Raw genomic sequence first — 23,430 nt, forward strand, 5'->3', positions numbered from 1 at the left:
AGGAAACATGACATGAACTAATATGAACAAGATATGAACTAATTAAATCTTAAAATAGAAAATCCTGTAGAACCTCCTGATGGCACTTGATTAAAAACACTTCTTATCCTCCAAAATAACTGCCTCATGATACAGCACTTTTCACCAACCTGTGAGCTCCACGTGAGAGGAATCAGAGAACTATGGAAGGGGTTGGGTTGGGTTAGGTTGGAAGGGAACTTGAAGAACATCTCATTCCAGCCCCTTGCCATGGGCAGGGACACCTTCCAATAGCCTGGGCTGAACACCCACCTGCCACGGGAAGCAGGGAATTAATTCCTTGGTTTGTTTTGCTTTGCTTGTGGTGCAGCTTTTGCTTTCCCTATTAAACTGTCTGTATCTCATCCCACAAGCTCTCCAGCTCTTACCTTTCCTATTCTCCCCAGCCTGCTGGTGGGGCAGGGAGGGAGTGGCTGTGAGGGACTTGTTGGGGTTAAAGCCTGGCCCAGGCCAAGGACCCCACCACAAGTAAACTGCACTAAGACACCCACAGTCACAGTATTTGCCTTGCTGATTGCTGCACAAGGAGAGGTCACTGCTGCTGGGAAAAGCCAGTACCTTTGCAAAATGCTCTGACATCGTGACAGGCTTCAGGAAACAGCAAGGCTGAATTTTTCATGATTTCTTCCATTTCCTTGTGTCAGAGATTGCTTCTCACTTGGAAGGCTGCTGCCTTCTGCTCAGTGCTCCAGTCACCTGCGTGGGATCTGATCAGATTTTGTCTCTGTGCCAGGGCAGCCTTAGCAAAGAATCTGTCTCAGTGAGAATTTAAAATCTCCTCCTGCATGGCAAAGTCCCTCCATGCCAAGAACTCTTCTTTGCAATGCCAATGCCAATTTACATGCTGAGTCCATTGGTAGCATATGATTTCAGTGTCCCTTGTATGTTGTGGGAAAGTGTCTTCAGTCCTGTTTTACAGCTGATGAGCATTTTAGGGACAGCATCTGACATCTTGGAGCTCATGGCAGAGAGCCAGTAGCCAAGACAGCAGGAGGACTCTCAAGTAGTTCTTGATCTGGAGCTCTTGGAGAAGTGAGCTTTGGCCTTCCTATAACATAAGGCACATGGAGAAGTTCCATTCTGGCAGTGGGAGAGCACTAAGTAGCTAGGAATAGTGTAGGAATACTGCTCTCCTTTCTCTGGGGTGCAGGGGATGAACCTGGGAAGGTCAGTCTGCTGGAGAAGGGGTGGTTTTGGGAAACCCAGAGCTCTGCCTGCAGCCCCTCCTGCATCCTGGTTGCCAGAGCCATGCAGCACCAGCTGCCCCTATCCTTCTGCCTGGGCTAAAGCAAAGCTCCTGCTGCCAACACTTAACTCCAACAGCACGTTTCAAACACCATGTAAGGACCACAGCTGAGCTCAAAGTGCCTGTGAACAACCACACTGACCTCTGCCACCTCCCTGCCCGACCTGCAGGAAATCCACAGGCTGACTGAAGTGACACAACGAATCAGCAATTGTCCTATATGCAACTATTTTCCATCTGCATTTTACCAGCAGCTCCCAACTGCAGCAGTAAACCAGCATTTAAAATTTAAGTCCCAAGCTGTTCCATTCTTGGTTGTGCTAACTGTGTTTATGGAGTTACAAACACGGCCAGTAAACAGGGGAGAAAGCCAACAGCTCTACAAGCAGCTTTTTCAACCAGTAATAGAACTACTTACATTTTCACCACCTCTCCCCTTCTTATTCTCAACACGGATTCCATATAAACCACCTAATAGTCTAATCTTGCTCCATCTGCAGTCTGTGAGTTTTTATCATGCCACTCTCAGATACTCAAAATACATTCCTTGCCTCTGTCCTTCCATCACCACAGATCCTCTGCATCCTAATCCAGGCTTTTTGCTGTAAATTCACATGGCCTCAAAGGCCAAGGACATCTTATCTGGGCTAAAACAGCATTGTGAGTTTCTACCACTATAGGAAATGTTTAATTATTGTTCTTTGGTAAAGTCAAAACAAACAAAGCAATGATATTCCTCCCCCTAAGCAGCTGAATATCAGCAAAGAGCAAACTGTTCCCAAATATCCCTTTCTGGGAGTTGTTAAAATCCACTTGCAGCTTCTAAAATCCTCAAATCCAAACTCTGCCTCAATGCAGCACTGAGACATCTCTCTAAAATAAGTGTCCAGCCTCTCAAAACCCCATGATACACCCCCAGCTACTTCAGAGAAGAAATGTTCTTTTTGGCAATGCAAACTGCCAGGATGGAGCACACTCAGTGTCAGTCAGTGGCCACTTTAATACCTGGGAAACTGTTAATGGAGGGAACTCTGGGCTTTGCTGGCAACAACATCAGGTCACCTGGTGGGTCTTTTCTGTCCCCAACTGCTGCCTCAGAAAAATCAAAGAAAGGGAGGGTTGACAACTCTGCAAGTCCTTCCCCTGCCCCACATAATAGAATCTGCAAAGCAAAAATAAGGTCAGACACTTTCAAATTGCTGCAATAGGAGAACTGGGAGATCATTTTATATCCAGTTCTGCAAAAGGCTAAAAATAAGCCTGATGTGAGGCAGAAAAAGAGCCTGAAAATGGATTATTCTCATTTTTCCTGTAATGCAATTTGCAGATGTGCCATGTTTAAGACAGCACAGGAGATGTCTGGACTAGACACCTCTGGTTTTGGTGCTGTTTGTGGATTTTGCTATCTCCTCTGTAAAGAATAATTTCTTTCTAGTGTTTGTATCCACTACTTTTAAAATTAAATGTTCACCAACACTTCTACTCAGCAAGAGCTTCCACACCTGATTAAAGGTATTAACAATTTTTTTCTTATTAAATGTTTAATTTTAATTTTAGGAGCAAAGAAATGCCCGCTTGAGTTGTTTAAATAACCTGATTCTTGTCAAACAAAGGGGTGAACATTTCAGGCTTGCTGGGCTCTCAAATGCTGAGTGGTCACTGGTTAAAGACTTAAATTCTTTTGTTCTGACCAGCTGCATTGGTGCAGATGTTTATTCCTGCTCAGGCTGCACCAGGGATCCACACTGCAGTTGCATCCTGCTGCCTGATCTGCATTGCTGTATCCTTGGCAAAATATCAGCCTCTACCACGCAGAGAGGGACTGAGCCGTTATAAAACTTGGACACCCATCCTAATCATCTTTTCATACCTCTGGAAAAAAACAGAAAATATCATGTTTACAGGTGTAAAACAAGGGATTATATTTTAAAAAAATTAAAACAATGGAATTCTTTGAGGAGTGGAGTATCTCACACCTGCACAGGGTGGTTTTTCAGGAAGAATCCTGGTGAATTTGATTTTCCCTCAGCAGCAGCTGGGAGTGGCCCTGGCTGGGGACAGAACTGCAGGATCACTGCATTCACTGCCCAGGAAAGGATCCTGATACACACTAATTATAGTGATTTATATCCCTGTCACCTTAAACTTGTCACAGCTTGGGAAAAGGACTTTTTTTAAAGCCCTTTTCATAATAAAAAGAGCACATTTTTCCTAATTATTGATGGAGCTTCTAGCAAGTACCAAATGTAGGCTTTTCTTCTGCAGCTCTCCAGGGTGAAACTTTGTTTGTCCCAATTCTCTGCACTGTGAGTGGGGAAGGAGATGAACACAAACCACAGACAAAATTCTCAGCAGTGCTGAGCTTTTACTTCCATCGAGTGAAGCACCTGGAGTGCTCCCAACCTCAGAAATGGCTCTTTGCCAGGGCTGCACAGGTACCTGTGATGGAGCTTGAGGATAAAAGTGTAATTATCAGATTTCTGATCCCTTTCTGAGGGCTCTGCCATGGCAAGACATGTTTTCCAGAGGGTCTAAAATCTAGCTTGAGTCTCACCAATATTCCTCAAGCAGGTAAGATAAGTACAGTTAAGAGTGCTGATGTTTGGAAATAAAATATACAACTGTTTTAACCCTCCTCTGCAGAGGTGCAGATCAGGAAAGGAAAAACAACACAGTCATGTGAAATCACAGAAGGAATTGTAGTTGAGTAGCTTAAAAAAGAATTGAAGTATTTATCACTGCTAGTGGCTAAGACCTCTTACAGAACCCATTCTTAACTGTTTTCTCTCTCTTATCACTTTGGAAGGGTGGGATTAAATTTGTGTTACAAAAATTGCCCCCGAAATGATTGGATTATAGCACAGAGTGATGTACTCTATCATGTTCTCTGCTAGTACTAAATTTACTAAAAGCCTCTTTAAGCTGTCAGACTTCTGAAGCAGCATGAAAATGGTTATAAAAGAATTGTGTTTAAAAAAAAAAAAAAGAATTGCTACAGAAAGATTTTTTTTTTTCATGAGTGTTTTGCGAGAGGGGCAGCCTTGTTGACTGGAATTCCTGTGCTAAAAAAGTACAAAATATGCCAGGAATTGTGGCAATGACAAAAGTAGTGTGAAAGCCTGGAAATTCTGTTTTTGAAAGGAAGTGTGGTGGAAACTGGAGGAAGCTTTACAGGAAAGAGAGGTATCTGCCCTGCCTGAAAGAAGAAATTATCTCTAAGCAAATGCCCAGAGACGGTTACACAAAGGAACAAACAAACACAGAAATCCCAGCAATAAATCCCTGAACTACATTTCACAGAAGTGTGGGAATTGAAGCAGGGACAGCTCAGTTTCCATAGGCTGTGAGAGCAGTGTTCCACTTCTCTGCTCCTGTATTAGTTCATGAGAGGGGTGGGTGACACCTGCCCTGTGCCCTGACCCTGGGGGTGATGGATGATTTTAATCTCTGGCGTGTGACTCCTGTGCTCATGATTCCTGCAGGTTAATTGATTTCTTTTGGCAAAGCCTGTTTCCAACTCCCGTTGTCTGAGCAGCAGGACTGACTGCAGAAGGAAAACAAGGCATCCTGAAATAGAAATTCCTCTGTACCCAGCAAGTAATAGGTAGGATGGAGGGGAGAACTGGCTGGGCAGAAAACAGCCTCTGCCAAAGGTGTGTGATGCCAAGTGCAGATGGCCTGACAGGAGGGGGGGCTGGATGGCAGATCTGGGGTCCAGCATGGAGTTTTTAGCTGCTAATAGCAAAATGCTCTGTTACCCTTCCTCTAACAGGCAAACATGGAGCTACTAACAAATAAATCCTGCCCCACAGATTCTGAGGAGCATTATTCTGTGGGGTCTGTGCCCAGCTGACAGCACAGACCCCTCTGTGGGTCTCCATAGTCTCCAGCCTTCCCTCTCTCTTTCTTCACTCTCACTTCTCAGTATTGAGAATGAAGCTGCACTCCAGGAATCTCACTGCAGGATGCCAGGGTATTTTTAACATAGGAGTGGGCACATCCCAGAAAGAGTAGCCTCCCTAGGAGTCATCTGAGAGAAATAATTTTGTTAACCATTATTTATGTCAATTGTTCTCCCCAGTTTGCAACACGAAAGATCCGTGACTGACTAATACAAAGTTCATTAAAAAATGTGAGTCAGGAAAGAGAAAGATGCTAAAACAGAAAGAGAAACAAAACCAGGTTTGACACCTGAATGCTTTTCTTCCAAGAGTGGAGCAGTGGCTTTTTGGGAGGCTGGCTGCTCTGGACATGGATGGAGTACAACCAAAACTGCTCAAGGTAGACAGCAACAGAGGAATGATCCCTTTTGTGCAGGAGCAAGCAGAGGTGTGGATGTGATCTCCCTCCCACATGAACACTGCTGCAAAGCTGGAGTTTTGGCAAAACAACTGTGTAAGACACACCAGTGCTGGCAGCCAAGCAGAGTCACCCAGATATGACCAGTCTGTGACCTGCAGTGCCTCCTGAGCAGAGCAAAACCCTCTTCCTTGAGATCTCCCCTGGAGCTGAGAACAGCTGGATACCACAGTGCCCTGCCCAGCATAAAGGTCCAGGTGGGCTTGACATGGTGAAAAAATGGGAGTGACCTGGAATTCATGAGTACCTGAATCCTGAGCCCCTCCTTCACCACCTGAGGTGCTGTCACACCACACTGGCAGCAGATGTGATGCAAAGGGACACAGATCTCCACCACAGTTAGAAGTGGAACTCTCAGACAAACCCTGAACCTTTCCTAGGATCAGGTGAGGGCCCTGAGCAAAGGTGAACACTACAGAGAGGTTTCATCTGCTGCACTGACACCAAATAGGACTTTTGGCTTCTTGCAGCAAAAAAGCCACCCTGAGCACCCAGAAACTTATGTTCATCTTGCCATGTCCCCAGGTAGCCACTGCCAGGACGGGCATGTACAGCTTATGTGCACAAGCACAGAAACAGGGCTGGGATGCAGCTGGAGAGCAGATCCCACCTTCCTGCCTCAAGTCATGCCAGGGAGGCCATCAGAAAAAAGGGACAGCTTTCATGTCTTCCCCAAAAAATCTGCTGTAGCATTTACCTTTTTTTTCACTTAGGAAGTCCTTCCTAACATTTAATCTCCAACTTCCCTTCCTGCCATTTGAGGCCCTTCTATGCAGATAACAAACCAGGCACACACGTCACATCCCCAACACCACACTGGAGTTCAACTCTGTAGGACTCTCCATCCTTTTGATATGAGGTCTTGTTTTTCCACAATGTTTAAACATCTCATGATAGGAGAAATTCTCCTTTCTTTAGTATTTATGTATGTTAGTAAAAGGAAGGTGGAACTGCTCTTACAGGGCCACAGCACCATCTGTAACACTGCTTCCAAATATCTTGCATCCATCTGATACAACAGTGAGAGCCAGAAAGTATCACCCAGACTGTTCACACATTTATGTCAACCTCCAAACACCTAATTCTCCTTCTAGCTATACTATGCCTCGAGTGATATTCCAGAGCCCTTCTCCTTAAGGTAAACCAAGGCTCCCATTCTCCAGTGGGGGAAAGGCAAAGGCAACTTACAGTCAACACCAGACTAGTCACCTACCCACATATTCAGCATGACATTACACATAGTAACTCTTATTTTTCAACAATTATGAGAAAGAGACTAACCCCAGAAGTTTGTATGTCATGTGGAAGCGTCTTCAGAATTACTGTGGTTGCCAACCGTGAGATGATCCGAATCGGTTTCTTTACTGAAAAACAGTAGCTTTTTTTTCACAAAGCTGCAAGAAGGGATGGGGAAAGACTCTTTATCACAGCAATCCTTGAGCAGATGTCCCCACACACAGCTTCCTTCCTCCTTGCCTCACGTTCCTGACTGCCAGAGGTGGTGAGCAGGGCTGTGGGGTGGAGGTGGGTGGGTGCAGCCTCAACCACCAAGCTCAGGGAAGCACCTCCTGCTCCTCACCTCGCACTCCACCAACTCCAGCACACAGCAGCTCCTCACCATGGACAACCTGGGCTGTGACATGCTCAGGCAAGGGTGAAAGGGGCCTGTGCTCCCCTCTGAGCCACATGGCCAACCACTGAGATCCACCAGAGCAAAGCGTGTAAAGGATGCCCAGCCAGCACGACCCAAGCCCCTGTGCTTCGTGCAGCCTCATGCACTCTGCTGAGCCCAGGTTCTTAATGCACAACCCAACATCCTTTACCTGGAAGGGCCAAGGCCAGGGAAAGAGTACAAGCACAAGGTTCAAGAGAGCAAACAGGCTGTGGTGCCTCCCCATTCGCAATGGCCAGGCTACTCACTGTTGTTCAGCTTTGGCTCGGTCACTGAGGAAGAAGAGGGCTGTGGCCAGGAAGAACATCCCTCCCAGGACAACGACAAACGGGCAGAGCATGAGAGCATAACCCAGGCTGAGGAACTCCCAGACTGGGGACTCCTTTGTGCTTTGTCGTATCAGGTCTGAGATCTAGGAGAGAGGGACAAAAAAGTGAGTCACTCAGATGAAAAAGAGACATGGTAACAGTGATGGGAACATGATTCCCTAAACAACCACCCACCAAACATATGTGAGGTGTAAAATGGAACAGTGTGTTCAGTAGAAGCTGAATGTCCCTCACACCCTTCAGCTTTCCCCGCTGGAGCTTGGGCAATTTATGCTGTGAGCAGCTTGGCAGGGGTTCTCCTCTCCCTGTCGCTCTTCTGGCCTGATCTAATATTCTTCCCACAGCCCTTTCCATGTTCTCCCAGGCTGCAGCAGTGACAGCATCTGTGGGTGTGTGACCTTGCTGTGCTGCCCAGGCTCCCTGGGGAGCTGGCAGGGCCATGCTGGTGCTGCTCGGTGGGTGAAGCAGTGATCAATCTTCTGCAATTCCTATCAAGTCCTGCTTACTCCCACATCTGACCTGCCTTTCGGCAAAGGGAGTTGTTATTAAATTCCATTTCTGTGTACTGAGTGGGAAGGGGGGAAATGTTTTCCACAGAACAAAGAAAACAGAGATCCCATCTGATCTGAGGAAACAGAACTCAAACATGGGGGATTTATGTCCATGTCTGAGGTGTGGGGTTCAATCCCTCTTCCAGTCTCCCAAGCCTGCAGAGTAATTGTGTGCAAGTCGTGGCTCTGTCCCAGGCTCAGACACAGGGCTGTGCTCACACTGCACACCACCAAATTTATGGGCTAACACAACCTGCACTTTCCAACAGCCAAAAAGCATCATTACATGAAAATGAACACAAATTTGCACCTACATGAAGGAGCAGAGACATGCAACAGCATTATCTAGTTCATTATGAAAAGCTTCTGCTAGAACTCAGTAAAATTTAATGCACGTCTGTAGCTACAACTACCATATTTTAGTATTTTCTGTCCAGCAAACAACTTTACTCTCCATAAATCCAACAAAGAGGTAGCAGCAGTTGGGATGGGTCTCAAGGCATTGGGTATTTAAATCTGATGGTCATGTTTTTATCCATGACCTTTTGTTGAGGGAGAAACACTAGTTTATACCAAAAGACTGCAGGGAATTTGCAACATAAAATCCTACTGCTGTGCACACACGCAAATCAGCTCCAGAAATAGTCAAAGCTTGTGCAGCAACTTCTAAGCTGCCACATTACTGGTAATGGAAAAGTTGGAGTCAAACACAAGTCAACACTAAAAGCAAGTTCTGATACTCAAGGCTTAAATCGTGACAATGAAGAGAGGAACTGTCACATGCAGGAGAAATCACCAATTCACACTCTGCAGAGGCCTGGAAGGTAAATGTGTGTGAGGAGATGCCTCAGCAGAGTCAAGCACAACAGAAGGTCCCAGAAGGATGATGCTCATGGGGACTCAAAAGAAGAGGTCACTGGGTGTGTTTTAGCAGGGAGACTCTGGAACACTGGGGGTCTCAGTGTGTTTACATCCCTCTCACAGCTCAGCCTGGCTCCCATGGAGGGACAGAAGGGAGGAGCTGCCAGCCTGCTGCTGGAGGTGACACCACTGCCCTGTCCTAGAGGATGGAGCCTTCTCAATAAGGGGGAATGAATAAACACTGGAAGAGTGTAACTACAGAAAGATTGAAGGGTCTTAGCCTGACATTTCTGTTTCATTCCCTGCCCTAGAAAGGATGAGGAGAAAATTTTAGTGCTTGGGATATAGAACAGTTCCAGTCCCCTCAAAAAGAATTTTATGCACAGCGTAAAACATACAAAAAACCCTAAGTGTGTTATAAACAATTCTCACGTGAGACTGAAGACAAATAACAGTGACCATCAGTCTGAGACTTATTAAAAAATAGCAACAAGGCTTGAATGTGAAAAGAATACACCCTACAGGAAAGCAGCAGAATGTGCTCTGCACCCAGGAGACAGGGACATCAGCTGGTCATTAATTCCCTTTGTACCCAGACACCTTAATTCCTAACATTTCCCTTACTCTTCATTATGAACCAGAATTTGGCATTGAGTCAACCTCTCCGTGAGGCTGCAATAGCCAGAATTGAGGCTATTCTAAAAAAGAAATCTAGACATTCTAAACCACTTTTCATTTTTTTGAATGGATACAATTATTCTCCAAAAGGACCAGACAATAAATCACTTGACAAATTGACATGATAAATCAGCAGCATAGGATGAAAATCCAGGCATGTGCTCCTGATTGCTTTCTCCATGGATGACACAACATTCTAGCTTAAAAACCAGCTTTGAAAGCATAAGGTCTCCAATAAATAAATCTCCCCATGCAGCTTGTCTCACACCTTCCCTTCTAACGCATTGTGTTGACCTTTTATACCAACAAATCATGTTATTAATAAAACTGCTGTATTTTTCATTTTTAACCCAACACATTCTGTAAGTACACAGTTTAGAAGAAAATGTCTTTCCTCCCTTCCAAGATACGATTCTTTCCACCAAGTCAGCTGGGCTTCCTCATCTAGGTCCCATATAATTCCCTCCCCAGTGTCTGCGTCTCTTAACTCTAGAATTTCATTTAGCCCACATATATGTTTTTGCTGTTAACAGTCACCGTTCTCTGTTGTTTTGTTCCACTCAGTTACAAACCACCTGCTAAGGCTGGAACTTTGGCATCTCCTCTCAAGAGGACACAGGACATAATTACAGACCTGGGCTCCAAGAATGACACACCGTTTGCCAAATGGTCTGCTCTGCATTGCCAGTTTTGGGCTTTCCAGACTCCTTGCAATGACAGCCTCCTGAGCCGGCAAACTGTGACCTGGCAAGAGCCAATCAAGCATCATTTTTGGTGTCTTCTCTCTAACATGAGTAACAAACTGGGGATGGTGCCAGTTCTGCAGCATGGAGTCATGTGTGGGATTCCTTCCTTTGTTCCTCCAGCTGGGAGGTGGCAAAAAGCTTCAAAACATTTACGCAGAATGTGGGGGTGGAAAATCAAGGAGGGAGTCCCGCTGCTGCTCTGCAGTCTAATCACAGGTCTTTGATACCAGCCTAGCTCTGAAAGTTCATATCTCCTCCCTTGCTGTGTAGCACAGAGCTCAGACCAAGAGGAATGACTTTGCTAAATAAACCTCAGCTCGTGGCATTTTTATAGCAGAACATGGATGGCATGTGCTCAGCCTGTGGCAGCCACTTGGATGGAGTCCAGCTGGAGACAGCTCCTGCTTTCTGGAGAACCAGCAGTGTAGCTGCAATGGGCACAATCCCAAACCCAAATCCCCAGCTGGGTCTCCATCTGAGTGCAGGAGACAATGAAGGAACAAAGGGAAACTTCATTACTTTCTTGAGAAGCATGTGGTGTGTGCTTTGGAGCAGGGGACAGGCCATGGATGCAGTAGAAGCTGATGTGGGCTGAAGCCCAAGAAGGCATTTAGGTTCCATGTTCTGTATCTGTTCTGACAGGCTGGGTGGGTAAATTCACTGATTTATTAATTACACAGTATTGCTAATAACATCTCTGAAATCACTGTTTCATTTCCTCTCTCTTATTGCTGAGACAATATCTCAATTCCTCTGCCATTGGTTTTTCTAAATTTCTGATGTTGCCACTTGAGCACAAATTGTGCTACATGAAAGGGTATTTCTGGCACAAAAACCTGATTTTCATGATTACCAGTTTGATACAAAGCAGGTTCTCCCTGGCTGATCACTTCAGTACAGTTCCTTAACACAGTATTCCCTGTAACCCACGATGGTTTGGGGTCCACCCACTCTGAAGGCAGAGTGAATGTGAAAGGTTTCTTTGATTTTCTACAAAAATTGAATAAGAATGCAAATGAAGATGAGAAAGCAAAAATGAGGGATTTTATAAAGTAAACAATTTGCAGTGCCTGTGGGAGAGCAGAAGCATTTACACTGTGCTAAATGGCATGAGGAACACTTTATAATAAGAGGAAGCAAAGCTGTATTTTTAATGATGTTTCCCCCACCCCAGAATGACCAGGCTGCATTAAATACATGGTGATGCATTGAAAAAGGCTGCAGTAAATTAAGATGCTCCATAGGGGTTCTGCTTGCAATGCCAGGACATAGGCTTGGAATGTCTGATGATCAGAGCAACATGTGCCTCATTTGCCCTGTAGAGTGTTGAAAGTCTCTTTTATTCAAGTCATTAACTGCCTTTCTCTCTGGTCTGCTCTGCCCAGGGATTTTCTAAGTCAACTGGACTTTCTCTGGCCCCAGAGGGAGATGCCTCACTCTATGGGGAATGTGGAAGAACTGCCCTGACAGGGCACAGGTAAGTGAACACATAGGGATGGTGGAGCCCATTCCCATGTAGAAAGGACATGCTGTACAGGAGCTTCAGCAGCATGCCTGTCCCCATGTCTCCTGGCAGCATGGGATCCTTCCCTGCCTGTATATCCCAAGAAAATGAAGTGATTCCTTGTGTTGAACAAGCTGGACACCTCATTCTCCAAGTTGCTCAGCACCATGAAAACTGCCCATCCTGGGAGCCTGCAGGATCCTCAGCAGCTCAGAGGAAGAAACCACTGATTTAAGGAGGTTTTCTGTGCACAGAGGAGTGACAGAGCAGATGGGACAGAGCTTGAAATACTTGAGTGCAACAGCAACCTGCTCTGTATTTCTGGGCTTTCTCTAATGAGATACTTTCCCATACATTAAACATTTATCAAAAATACTAAGAACCTGCACAGCTAACAAAGTCATGGACATAACAGATGCACAGAGCTCTGGAGAAACACCAAAGCAGGCTGTGAACCCTTGGCACGGAACATTTTATAGATGGGAAGCCACTTGGTATTTTAGGGCAGATTTAAATCCTGTCTGTTGCTGAGTCATCAGAAGTGGGAAGCTTGTTAGCTTGTTGCAAGGAGGAGGTAAATCCCAGGAGGACTGGTCTCCAGGTGGTTAATTCTCCTCCTATTCTGCAGCTGACAGCTATGACTAAGATTTGGCCTTTCAGTGCACTATGAAAAAGGCTTTTAATTACTCAACTCAGTCAGGACCAGAGAAATCCTCAAAGTTACTGCTTGAAGAAACAGGTAATAAGGATGAGGGGCAGGAGGTTCTCATCCTCACACTATTTCCCTGACAAGCACAGCAGATGTTCAGATTTGCAAGGCCAAGTCCCATTTTACCCACCACAGTGTGGGTCACACACAAGCATGAATGTGGGGGGACATCTCTACAGGACCAGTGATGCCATCAGGGTTACACCAATCCTGTAAGCAGCTGAGACTTGGTAAAGAAAGAACAACAAAAACCATAAATGCACATCACAGTTCATCTACCAGCTCCATCAGCAATGGATTTGAGTCCCAGTGGGTTGTGGCCTGTTTTAATCTAGCAAACTAAACTGGAAAAAATGTTCTTTCAGAGTAATCATGTCCTATTCTGAAGCAGCCATAGCATTTTAAACTATAAAATATGAATTTTAAACTGTAAGACACGAATTCTGCTTTCTCAGGCAGGCAAGTCTTTACACATAGAACTACCTTCTATACACATATAATTGGTTAAGTAAACATCTTCAAACTGAATCAACAAAAAGGTTGTTTCAAACTGGGCCAAGACACTGAAATCTGCACCTCCAGTTGTAACTTTCATTAAAAAGTATCTTAATTGCTGCATTTACTACAGTTTTTCTTGCCTTGCCCCTAATGAAATGTTGATCTGCCTGCCCTGATAGTCTGCACCAGGGATAATTAACACTCCTCTGCTAACTACTTGCTAAAGGAAGGTCATCAGTATTCTTGCCGCTTGAATAGCTTATTAGAACTAGTTCATCAACCTGCTCACAGGAAAGCTGGGGAAGGGAGAAAAATGAAGGGTGCCAAGGCTCCCACAGCCCCACTGGGCTGGAGTGGCTGCAGGTGGTGTCCCCCCAGTAAAACTGAAAGAGCAGGAGCCAAGGAGGGCAGGAAAGGTGGGAACCACAGTCAGAGGGGTCCAAGGAGTAGCTTTCAGCCCATTGAAAGGTACTGGTGGAGCAAAGCTGATCTCTGGCACTATAAACATCCTCCTCACAGGCTGATGTTGCCAGGTGACAAGCAGAGACAGACTGGTTTCCATGCCCAGACCTCATGAACAGCTGCACAGAGAAAATGAGAGAGAATTTAAGGAAACAGGAGAGCAAACAGCACCAGGGCAGTGAGGACAGTGTGTGCCCACAGCAGCACCTGCCTGGCACATGTAGGGAGGGCAATGCCTGCAGCAGCTCCTGTTGGCATCACAGCCACAGGCAAGGCAAGGGTAGGAAGCAAATTACAAACTTAGAGGAAGGAAAGAAAGAGTCCCAAGCCACAGCCTTGAAATAAAAAACCCCTCTGCCTGTACTCAGATTTCCAGAAGCAGAAGAGCAGTCAGCAAGTGGAGTGAGACACGACAAGAAGGATGATGTAAACCCTGAGTAGGGAAGACAAGGTTCATGCACGTGCACAGGTGGACACAGCAGCATGGACTCCCTGGCACATCTTGCAGTTGTTTTATTTTAAAGGGCAACCAAGATCTAACCAGAATTAGTGATACAACGAGCTGGAGCTGTGATGCAGCCTGAGAAGAGAGAACTGCTTTCCACATGCTGCTGCCATCTCCCTCCACTGGCTGTTCTGAGTCTGAAATGCTGTCTAGGGCAGCAGTTGAAGACCTTTATCTGAGACTCTACATGAGTGGTGGGATTTGGGGCATTTCTCTTAACTCTTCTGTGCTCCAGCAGTCATGTCTGCATAGTAGGAGCAGTCAAAGACAGAAAAGTATTAGAGATATTTGGATGTAATACACTGAACAGGTGAGGTTTGTCACTGACTGCTTCAATAATAAAGCATGGAGTGACACTGGAGTTGTTAAAAAAGAGTTATTTAAACTCTACAGGTTGGTTTGGGTCCTGAAAAAAGTTACAGCTCTCTAGGAATAAAAACTGCCTCATCTACTGAAATACCACAGCAATGTCTATTTATATTTGTAAATGAACAGGCAGTGCTGATTTACTGTAATTGATCTCAGAGCTTGGGAGGTAGTAAAGCCTTATGCAAATCACAGCTGCCACCCTAAAGCTGCATTTGCATAACTCCTTTGTAAGTCAATCTTAAGCCTTTTTACCATAATAAAAGTAATCAATATTTAAAGAGACATGAAAAATAGCCACACACATGTGCTCCCTGCCACTTAGCTTTTAAGCACTAAAAACTTACTTGGTGCTTTGGTGGTTTAAAGAGCTGCAGTGCAAGATTTGGAAGGGGTGGAGGGGAAGTCACAGAAAATCTCCTCTCTGCTCTCCTGCACAGTCTTGGACCTGCACTGTCTCCTCCCAAACCACAACTGCTCAACAATTACAGCATTGTAAAAGGATAATTGAATATAGTAACCAATATCTTCCCAGTCTTAAGAAAGCCTAATGCAGCTATTAAATTCAGGCTATGCATATTTCAGCCAGGAATCCTTAAGTAACACCCAACTTGCTTGATCTCTGAATACCAGGAGGGCAAGGCACATTACTTCTACAACCAAAGGCCTTTTTTTTTTCAATCTATGACATTAAAGAGCCCCAGGCAACTTTCAAGAATAATTGCAATCATTCAGGGTCCTAGGTATTCCTCCTGGACATCCCTCTTATGTAAGGAAAAGGATGAACATGCAGCAGAGTCACCTGAGGCAGCCTGGCCTGCCCCACCCTGCCCTCATCTCACCCTTCAGAGCTCCCTGTCCTGCCTCCTCCTCCTCTCCCACATTCCCCCCATCACCTGCCCTGCACGAAGCAGCCTCTCCTGCAATTCCTTTGTTCTTGCCACCTTCAAATAACTTCTAAAATAAGATCATTTCTCCCCGGGTACCCAGAACACTGAAGTAAATAAAGAATAAGGTAAATCGTGCATTTTTAGTCTCTTGAGAGATTTCTCATTTCTTTGGTCTTCTCAGTTTTATCTCTATCTGCCTTTTCCTGTGTGCTACAGAGCAGCCATAGCACTGCCATCCAAGAGTAACATTCATGTATATTTAAACAGATATACTCACAAAATTAAACATATATAAATAAATATGTGTAGCTACACACACCAGTGTCTACAGGATGAACAGGTGAGCAATGATGGCTGTAAAAAATAAAAAAGCCCCACAGCAGCTGTGTCTGAGCTGGAGGAGCACATCAAACTCCAGTCTCTCAAGGTGATGGGACCAGTGAGCATCCCAGTTACATCACTGGGCAGCAGTGCCTTCAACACACCATGAAGGCCACTCAGGGATTTCTATTGAAGCTACTCTGTTTTATAAATGATGATCTGTGATCTCTGAAACTCCATGCATCAAACTCCAGAGAAGGAAAAAGACATTTCCCCACTATATCTAGACTTCTTTTCCTTATAAAATTTCCCAGGCCTTTTATGTTCAACTGTGAATGTTCTCTGCTAGATTTTGGAGCTGGGTCTCTTGTTCTGTTCTGCAGTAGGATAATGGTGGCATAGGAGGGGAGATTCCCAGTCAGACCAAGGCCAACCATGGAAGCAGTCATAGAAAGGAACCCAAAGTGAACACCCCAGGAAGGACACTAATAAAAACCCCCGGCTGGGCACTGCCCAGGCTCCCCAGGGAATGGGCACAGCCCCAAGGCTGCCAGAGCTCCAGGAGTGTTTGGGCAATGCTCTCAAGTACAGGGTGGGATTTTTGGGGCCAGGAGTTGGACTGGATGATCCTTGTGAGTCTCTTCTAGCCCAGGACACTCTGTGGTTCTGATTTATTATCACACAAACCAGGTACATCTGTGTGTTGCTGCCCCTGAAACAGGTATTTGGTTTCTGAGGTCAATTAACAGCTGAACACACACATGACTCTCTTCCAACATAACTTCTATCAGCCCCATGCCCACAGCACAGCAAGAACATCTCTCTTTACAGAGCTGTCTGTGAGCTTTATAAACACCTTGGCCTAAAAAGATGTGGAAGCTCATTTCCCACACCCAAATGGTCCTTCCCCAGTTTAAACTGCAGCTCACAACAACCCAACCAGGTAAAAAAAATTTGCACTGCTCTGCAGCACTTCCCATTCTGCTGACAAACACAGGCCTTCCTTCCCAGCAGGATCTACCCTGGCATTTCAGATGACCAGTTTGGAAACAAAAGCAAACCCTGCCAGAGCCTGCTGTGAGCACTTACAAATCCAATGAGATAAGGACTGCCAGCATCTCCCAGGAGGTGTGAAGTGAAACTCTGCAAGGCCACTGCAGTTGCACGGCGAGTTGGAATGACCACATACTGCAAAGAAGGGGAAAGAAACAAAAATAGATAAGGAAGCTGAAGTAAAAAGCTGCCCATCTGTCTTGTACTGCTCAGCTTATGCCCAGGGCAGCACAAAACAAAGCACCCACCCCAGACAGAGCCACTGGCCATGGCTGGCTCAGGCAACTGGGAGCCTCAGATAACCTTCCTGCTCTGGAGTTCTGTTGGCAGGTGCTGAGGGAAGGAAGCTCTGCCCACTCTGCTCCCCTCTCAGCAGCACTTGGACTATCAGCTTTGCCCACAAGACACTTTGCTGTTGCTGCTCAGACTGCATTTTGCTTTGCTGGTGGGGAGAATGAAGTTTAAGGTTGCTCAGCACCACCAGCCTTCCAATCAAGGACTGTGCTGCAACCTGGGATATTAGGTTTTTCCATAATAAAAGTTAATTTTCTTTCCTAAACCATCAGCAATCCACATCAGTATGAAAGCTCACAGGCACACATCCTCCCCTTCTACTCCATCTCTAGCCGCTTTATATTTTTCTCAAAAATTTGTGATTCCACTTGTGAAAAGTGACAAAGTCACGTTAGGAAAATTTTCCATAGCCAAGATACTGTATTTTGGCCTCCACTCCTCTAATAGGACATGACACCCTTAGCCAGGTCATGCAGAATCAGTCAGACTACACAGGAGCAGTGGAAAACACAAATTACTTCCCCATGAAGGGACCAGAGCTCACAGATAACAGAGTCCTAACCATGGAAGGGGATGAAAAATTAAAAAAGAAAAAAACCCAGCAACCCCCTGTCCTATGGAATGACCTTAATTTTATAACACACTTTTGGAAGCAGAAGAAAGTAATTGTCTCTTGCATAAATTGTGAAAGCTGCTGGCTAAGGACATCTGCACTGAGTCCACATAACCCGGTTTATAAATTGATCCTGTCTTGATTTAAAGGCTGGAAGTAATGAAGAATTCAATAGGTCTCTAAATCCAAGTGAGCTTTGTTTCTGCCTGTAAGCACTGAATCTCGTTGTGCCTTTTCCTGTGGCTCTGACAAGCTGTGTGCCCTGCCTGGAGTGACTCTTGTTCAGATCTTTGGAGACCATGATCCCTTTTATTTGTCCACTTTCTCTCTGATGGGCTTCAGTCTTTCTTCAGAAGTCCTGCCTTGCCAGGCTTCAACTCATTCTTACAATCCTTTCCTGAAGTAATTTATTAATTAAATGTGACATTTCAGGACTGGCCCATCCCCAGCCAGAGCTAGACAGAGATCCTTTACCTGAGCTGACTGGCAGGGAGGACTCACTCAGAGCACAGGACTGAAGCACATTGCAGTGCTTGAACAATTCCTCCCAGGGAGGGGGAACTGCCCTGTCTGCAGTGGAAAGAATGACCATAAAAACCAGAAACAAAAGAAAGAGCATTGAGAAAATCCACACCAGAAGAGAACTAATGCCTATCTGCTTAAAATCATCATTTCATCCCAAGCACAGACAATTCCGAGCGATGGGTAAAATTAGATTAAATGCTTTTCCTTAGGGTTTTACCATGTGCTTTCAGAATGACCTGCCAGTTCTTTCATCCCTGCTTTGACAAAGCTGCAAATGCACACTGCTAATGCACTTTGATGCCATGTATTAAGCAGGCATCCTGTTCAACTCCTGTTGTGCAGTAGAAGAGCAAGAAATGCTCAGATCCAGAGCAGCCTGTGGATGTCAGGCCCTGTCCTCCTTTTGCATCTAGAAACTCAGAACATGACTTGAAGAAAGAAATCCCAGGAGGAAAAGTAGCCCTAATGTCTTCATTAGAGACACAGAAATGTGCTGAAGGTCAGGCTGTGAACAGTAGGAGAGCCCCACAATTCATTCCCACTCCCCAAAGCAGCAGAAAATGGGTGCAACTTGGATAGATGAGACAGAAGAAAAGAAAAATTAAGAGTAAGTTATTTTTTTTCTTCCCTCCTGGCCCCAGTTCACACATGGGCAGTGGAGAAATGTTCTGCAAGAGCTCTTTGGGACAGGGCATCTGAAGAGATAAAGTGAAACTCTACCTAATTCGAGAGTTGTGCATAAATGCAAAATGGAGTTTGAAAATTAAAGTATTTTTTCTTTCTGTAAAGTTTCTGTTAACAAATCTGCAGAAGAAAGCCTACCTGGTTCTGTATTCTATCAATTTTTGTAGCAAAAGGACAAAGGAAATGACACATTTATTAAAAGTTTACCACTTTCAGGGAGTGACAGTGAATTGATGCCAATTAGAGGAAGAAATTTGAATGATACTTTTATAATATGTGTGCATACATATATAAATATTTATACACATAAATACACACATACATTAGACATAATTTTGCATGTGTAGCTGTATAATGCCAACATAGTTTCCAAGTAGGAATACAGTTTCCAGCAAGCTTTCAGAGTGCTTAACTGAAGAAGTTATTGATGGTTGAAACACCACAAAGTGCCAAAATTTGGTATATTTGGCCTGGAATTCAAGAGACAAATGCCCCCCTCAAAGCAAAATCCCAACATGTAGCAAGGAAATGGACATGACCTCCTTGAAAAAGATATTGGAAAGAAAAAAAACAACCTAAACCAACATCTCCAAAACACAAAAAAAAATACTCCACCCCATCCCTACTTAAAAAGCATTTTGTTCTGATGGACAGGAAGCAGTTGGTAGCAAACATCTACTGTTCTAGGAAGACAGCAGTAAATTACAGCTCTAAATGGGCATTCCAATACTAAAATAGACCTAAATTCAAACCATACATGGCTTGGTTTGGACATCCCACAGAATCTGGAGGTGGGAGAGCTGCAGCAGCCAAGGCGGAAGGCTGTGGGATCGTCCTGGCTCATCCCTGATCCCAGGTTCAGAGAGCACAGAGGATGGGCAGGGAGGCTGACCAAGCAGCTTTGGAAACCTCTGCTCTATAAATAGAGCTTCAGAAAGGCCAGGGATTACTGCTGACATCTCCTTCCTGGGGTGAAACCAGCAGGAGCTGGTAGGAAAGAGGGAAATGGGGAAAGCCAAGGAGAGATCACCCTTCTCCCAGCAAAAGGCCACGTGCCAAAGAGGTAAGGTCTGATGTTAATGTCTAAGCTTTAAAAGAAACTCTACTCTCTAAAGCATTCTGCTGCCCTTTCTGGGTCAGGGCAATTCATAGTGGCCTCTTTCAGCACCAAAGGTAAAAAAACTCATGAACTAACCCTGTTCAAGCCACTGACAGAGCCTGGAAATAGCCCAGGTGACCCTGCTGTTGAGAAAAGTGAAAGGCTGGGATCCAGAGAGACCCTCCACAACAGCTAGGCAGATGCTGTCTGAAAAAAAAAAAAGCTCTACAATGAAGTGAAAGGAAACTGCTGTGGTCTCCAGCTCACAGCACACCATGGAGCAGAACACCTCCACCTGCAGCCCTTAGCCCAGCTGCCCTTGCATGCTTTGGAGTGGGCTGTGCTCCCTCATTCCCAGGCATTCCTCACCCTGCCTTCAAACCTAACCTGCAGCACTTGGAGTACTGCTGTGTGGAGGCACTCAGAGAAGCAGCAGCAAGAACCTCTGGAAATGCAATTTATCTTTGGCTACAAAAATAGGGCAGCATTTTGTACTAAATAAATAACTGGGTTTTATTTTTAGGGAAGGTAATCAGTATAAAAGCCACATTCCTCCATGCCTATGCACAGCTGAGCACCAGTCTATGCCTGTTTCAAGCCTAAAGGAAGACTTTGACTCTACAACAAAACATCAAAGCAGCTCCTCCATGGCAGGTCATGACCATTTAGAAAGAACTAATGTTTTAAACAAAACAGAAACACGCAGAGATTTTTTTTTTTTTGCATGAATGTCAGAACTATGCATAAACTGGAGGATGGCTCTTCTCAGCAAAGACCTAAAGGGACTATGATTGAAATAGAGGCACTTTAAACTGCCTCCTGGCTCGTACACAAAAATGCCAATAAGCCTCTGTCAATCATCTTTATTTTTGAGATGTGCTGTGGAGGAAACCCCCTCTATTAGGACCAGATTCCACAATGTCCCACACACTCCACATGTATCTGAGTATTACACACTTGCCTGCTGCACTGAAGCTCATCCATTATTGCTATTATGAGGCAGTTTTAATGCTACTTTGGGCTTCTGGTAATTTTAAGGCCAATTTGCAAAGATGGCTGATGAAATCTGTTTCATAATTAGCAAGCTCCACACAAAACATCCCTCCTTTCCCCAAGCACCATCTGAGCATGTGCCTGGGAGGAGTTATATGGAGAGTTGTGCTCAGGAGAGTAAGGCCTGCTTTGTACAGATTTGCATTTGGAACAAATATCAGCCTTTCAGAATCTCAGGCAGTGCAGAACTCTGCAGCACTGGCAGTTTATCAGAGGCAGCACTTGGCACCTTGGACTGCAGACAAGCTGAGGAGCTGTGCTCTGACCCTTCCTCAGGAGGAGCAGAGGATGCACTGCAAGCACGGAGCTAGGAAGAGCCAGCAATTAAATTGGAAGATAATAAGCAAACATCCTTGTTTTGCCACGGAAATTAAACTTGCAAAACCTCTGGAGGTGCTTAACAACCTGCCCAATAGGGTTCTTAAGCAGTCATGGGATCTGTAAATCTTGGGAGAGCTGTGGGAAATCATCTGGGACGCAGTTTCCAAATAGTTTTACTCCTGGCATAATGCAATCAGCAGGAACAGTGTTCAGCCAGTATTGAGAGCTTTTATCCATGAAAACAGGGTAATATTTATGTATAGGATGAAAGTGTTGTTAAGCTTACGCTAATAATGCTTTTAAACTCCTTCCCAGCCTCAGGCAAGAACAGACACACTTCTGATTACACCAAATAAATAGTAATCAGTAGAAATTAATTTGCCAAACATTTTAAGTGCATCTACTAAAGCATATCTGCACCTTTCTCTGGCAAGGACTTCCCACCAAGCTGTCTGTCAAACGTGGCTCTCACTTATTGACAGCCTAAGCTTCCTCTCAGCCCTGTGTGATCTGACTGCACTTCAGCCCATCTGCTTCCAGCCCTGCCCTCAGCTAAGTGATATTTACATTTATTTCTTTAAAACTTTCACAGGTCCATTTGTGCTGTTAATGCATCAAGCTGGGCATTATATGTGATGCTCAGTTCATTTTCCTAAACAGATGAGAAAACAGAGAGCTGAAGAGCTGGCAGCAATTACCAAAATCCAATTTTTAACATGACTTTAGTTTCTTTCCCATATTTTGGAAAATGGAATTATTATTTCCAATAATTTTTTACTTTTTCACTAAAGCAACATAAATAACTGCAAATGCATCCCTATAAAATGCAACTGACTTATAGGATGCTGGTAAGACAGATGGCAAATCCTATAAAAGCTGTTAAAAAGCCACAGGATATTGAAGTCACATTGAAATCAACACAAAACCTCTGTAATTAAAATGGGACAATGGTGGCAGCCCTAATACCCTTGATATAACAGAGCAGTTGGTTGAAAAATATCTTTTGAGGTTACCTTGAGACAACACAGGTCAAATTTCAGGTCTGTCTCTGGCACAGATTTTCTGGATGACCTTGAACATGTCTGACAGGATCCTCCCTCATAGCAGCAGGGACCACCTCAGCTGAGCCCTTACCTGTGCCAGCCAGTGCCAGGGAGGGTATAAACCAGCTGCTATTTAAACCTTTGCACTAATTCTGAGCAGAGAGAACTGGGATTGCTCCTGGGAACACCACAGCCAGAGGCAGGATGCAAGAGGAAGCTCTGGCAGGAGGCAGGAATGAGCAACTGCACATATTGTACTGTAAATTCTTCCTCAGCACAGCTGTCTCCAGGCTGCACATCTGTGCAAGTGTTCAGATACCACATTATGAATGGCCTCAGCAGCCTTGAACTCAGCACAAGCTGCAAAAGCCCATGGAAGTCCTGGGGAAGCCCCACAGAGCTCTGTCCCACCACAGCTGAGCTGGCAGGAGGAACCTCGAGAATTAAACGCCATCCAGAGTAGACTGACAACCTTTGTTTCTCTGTGCTTTACCCACACTGAGAGAAGTGGATTTAACCACCCCACCCCACCTCTCAAAGCTTTCTCTGAGTGAAAGATGGGAAGTTCATCAGGCAATGCAGTGATGGCAACTGCAGAGCTACTTTAAAATATAAACACAACCCTGAACTTCAACATAAACACAACTTGAGCAGAGGCTTGAAGTTCTTTGCTGAATCAATATATCAACACCATTATCTTTACATCTAAGAATACTGAGCCCAATTGTTTCCTCGCTGATGTTTGCATAACCAACAAATACAAGTCAAGGGAGTTTTCTATTGATGCCAAGCTGATTATATTTTTAGTTCTGTCAACAAGCTGACAAAAAACCTGGGGCAAGTCCTGTAATGGTTCTGTGCCTTAGTGCTTTTCTTTTCATACAATAAGCAACACCTCCTTCACAACAGGGTTTCAACATATATTATGTTTGATGGGGTCTGATGGAAACCTCTACAAAACATGCAAAGCTCCTGAGCAAATGTCCAGACTACTTCATGTGAAAATGGG

At 44.8% G+C, this 23,430-nt stretch overlaps 1 protein-coding gene across 7 annotated transcripts in view; it reads right to left on the reverse strand.

Moving 5' to 3' along the window:
• The window catches only part of SPNS2 (SPNS lysolipid transporter 2, sphingosine-1-phosphate), a 162,753-nt gene that overhangs the window by 10,530 nt on the left and 128,793 nt on the right, over positions 1-23,430 (reverse strand). For 4 of the 7 annotated variants that reach the window (XM_085078827.1, XM_085078828.1, XM_085078823.1 and 1 more), the window contains 3 exons: positions 16,826-16,924; positions 7,565-7,728; positions 6,926-7,038 (listed from right to left, as the gene is read on the reverse strand). In XM_085078827.1, coding sequence (XP_084934953.1) covers positions 6,942-7,038; positions 7,565-7,728; positions 16,826-16,924 — 360 coding nt within the window. In that variant the 3' untranslated portion in view covers positions 6,926-6,941. The remainder of the gene's footprint in view (positions 1-6,925; positions 7,039-7,564; positions 7,729-16,825; positions 16,925-23,430) is intronic. The other 3 variants (XM_085078824.1, XM_085078829.1, XM_085078825.1) reach the window with 2 other exon arrangements.

Source organism: Lichenostomus cassidix, chromosome 19 (assembly GCF_008360975.1).
Source record: "Lichenostomus cassidix isolate B80296 chromosome 19, HeHo_3.0, whole genome shotgun sequence".
Lineage (NCBI taxonomy): Eukaryota > Metazoa > Chordata > Aves > Passeriformes > Meliphagidae > Lichenostomus > Lichenostomus cassidix.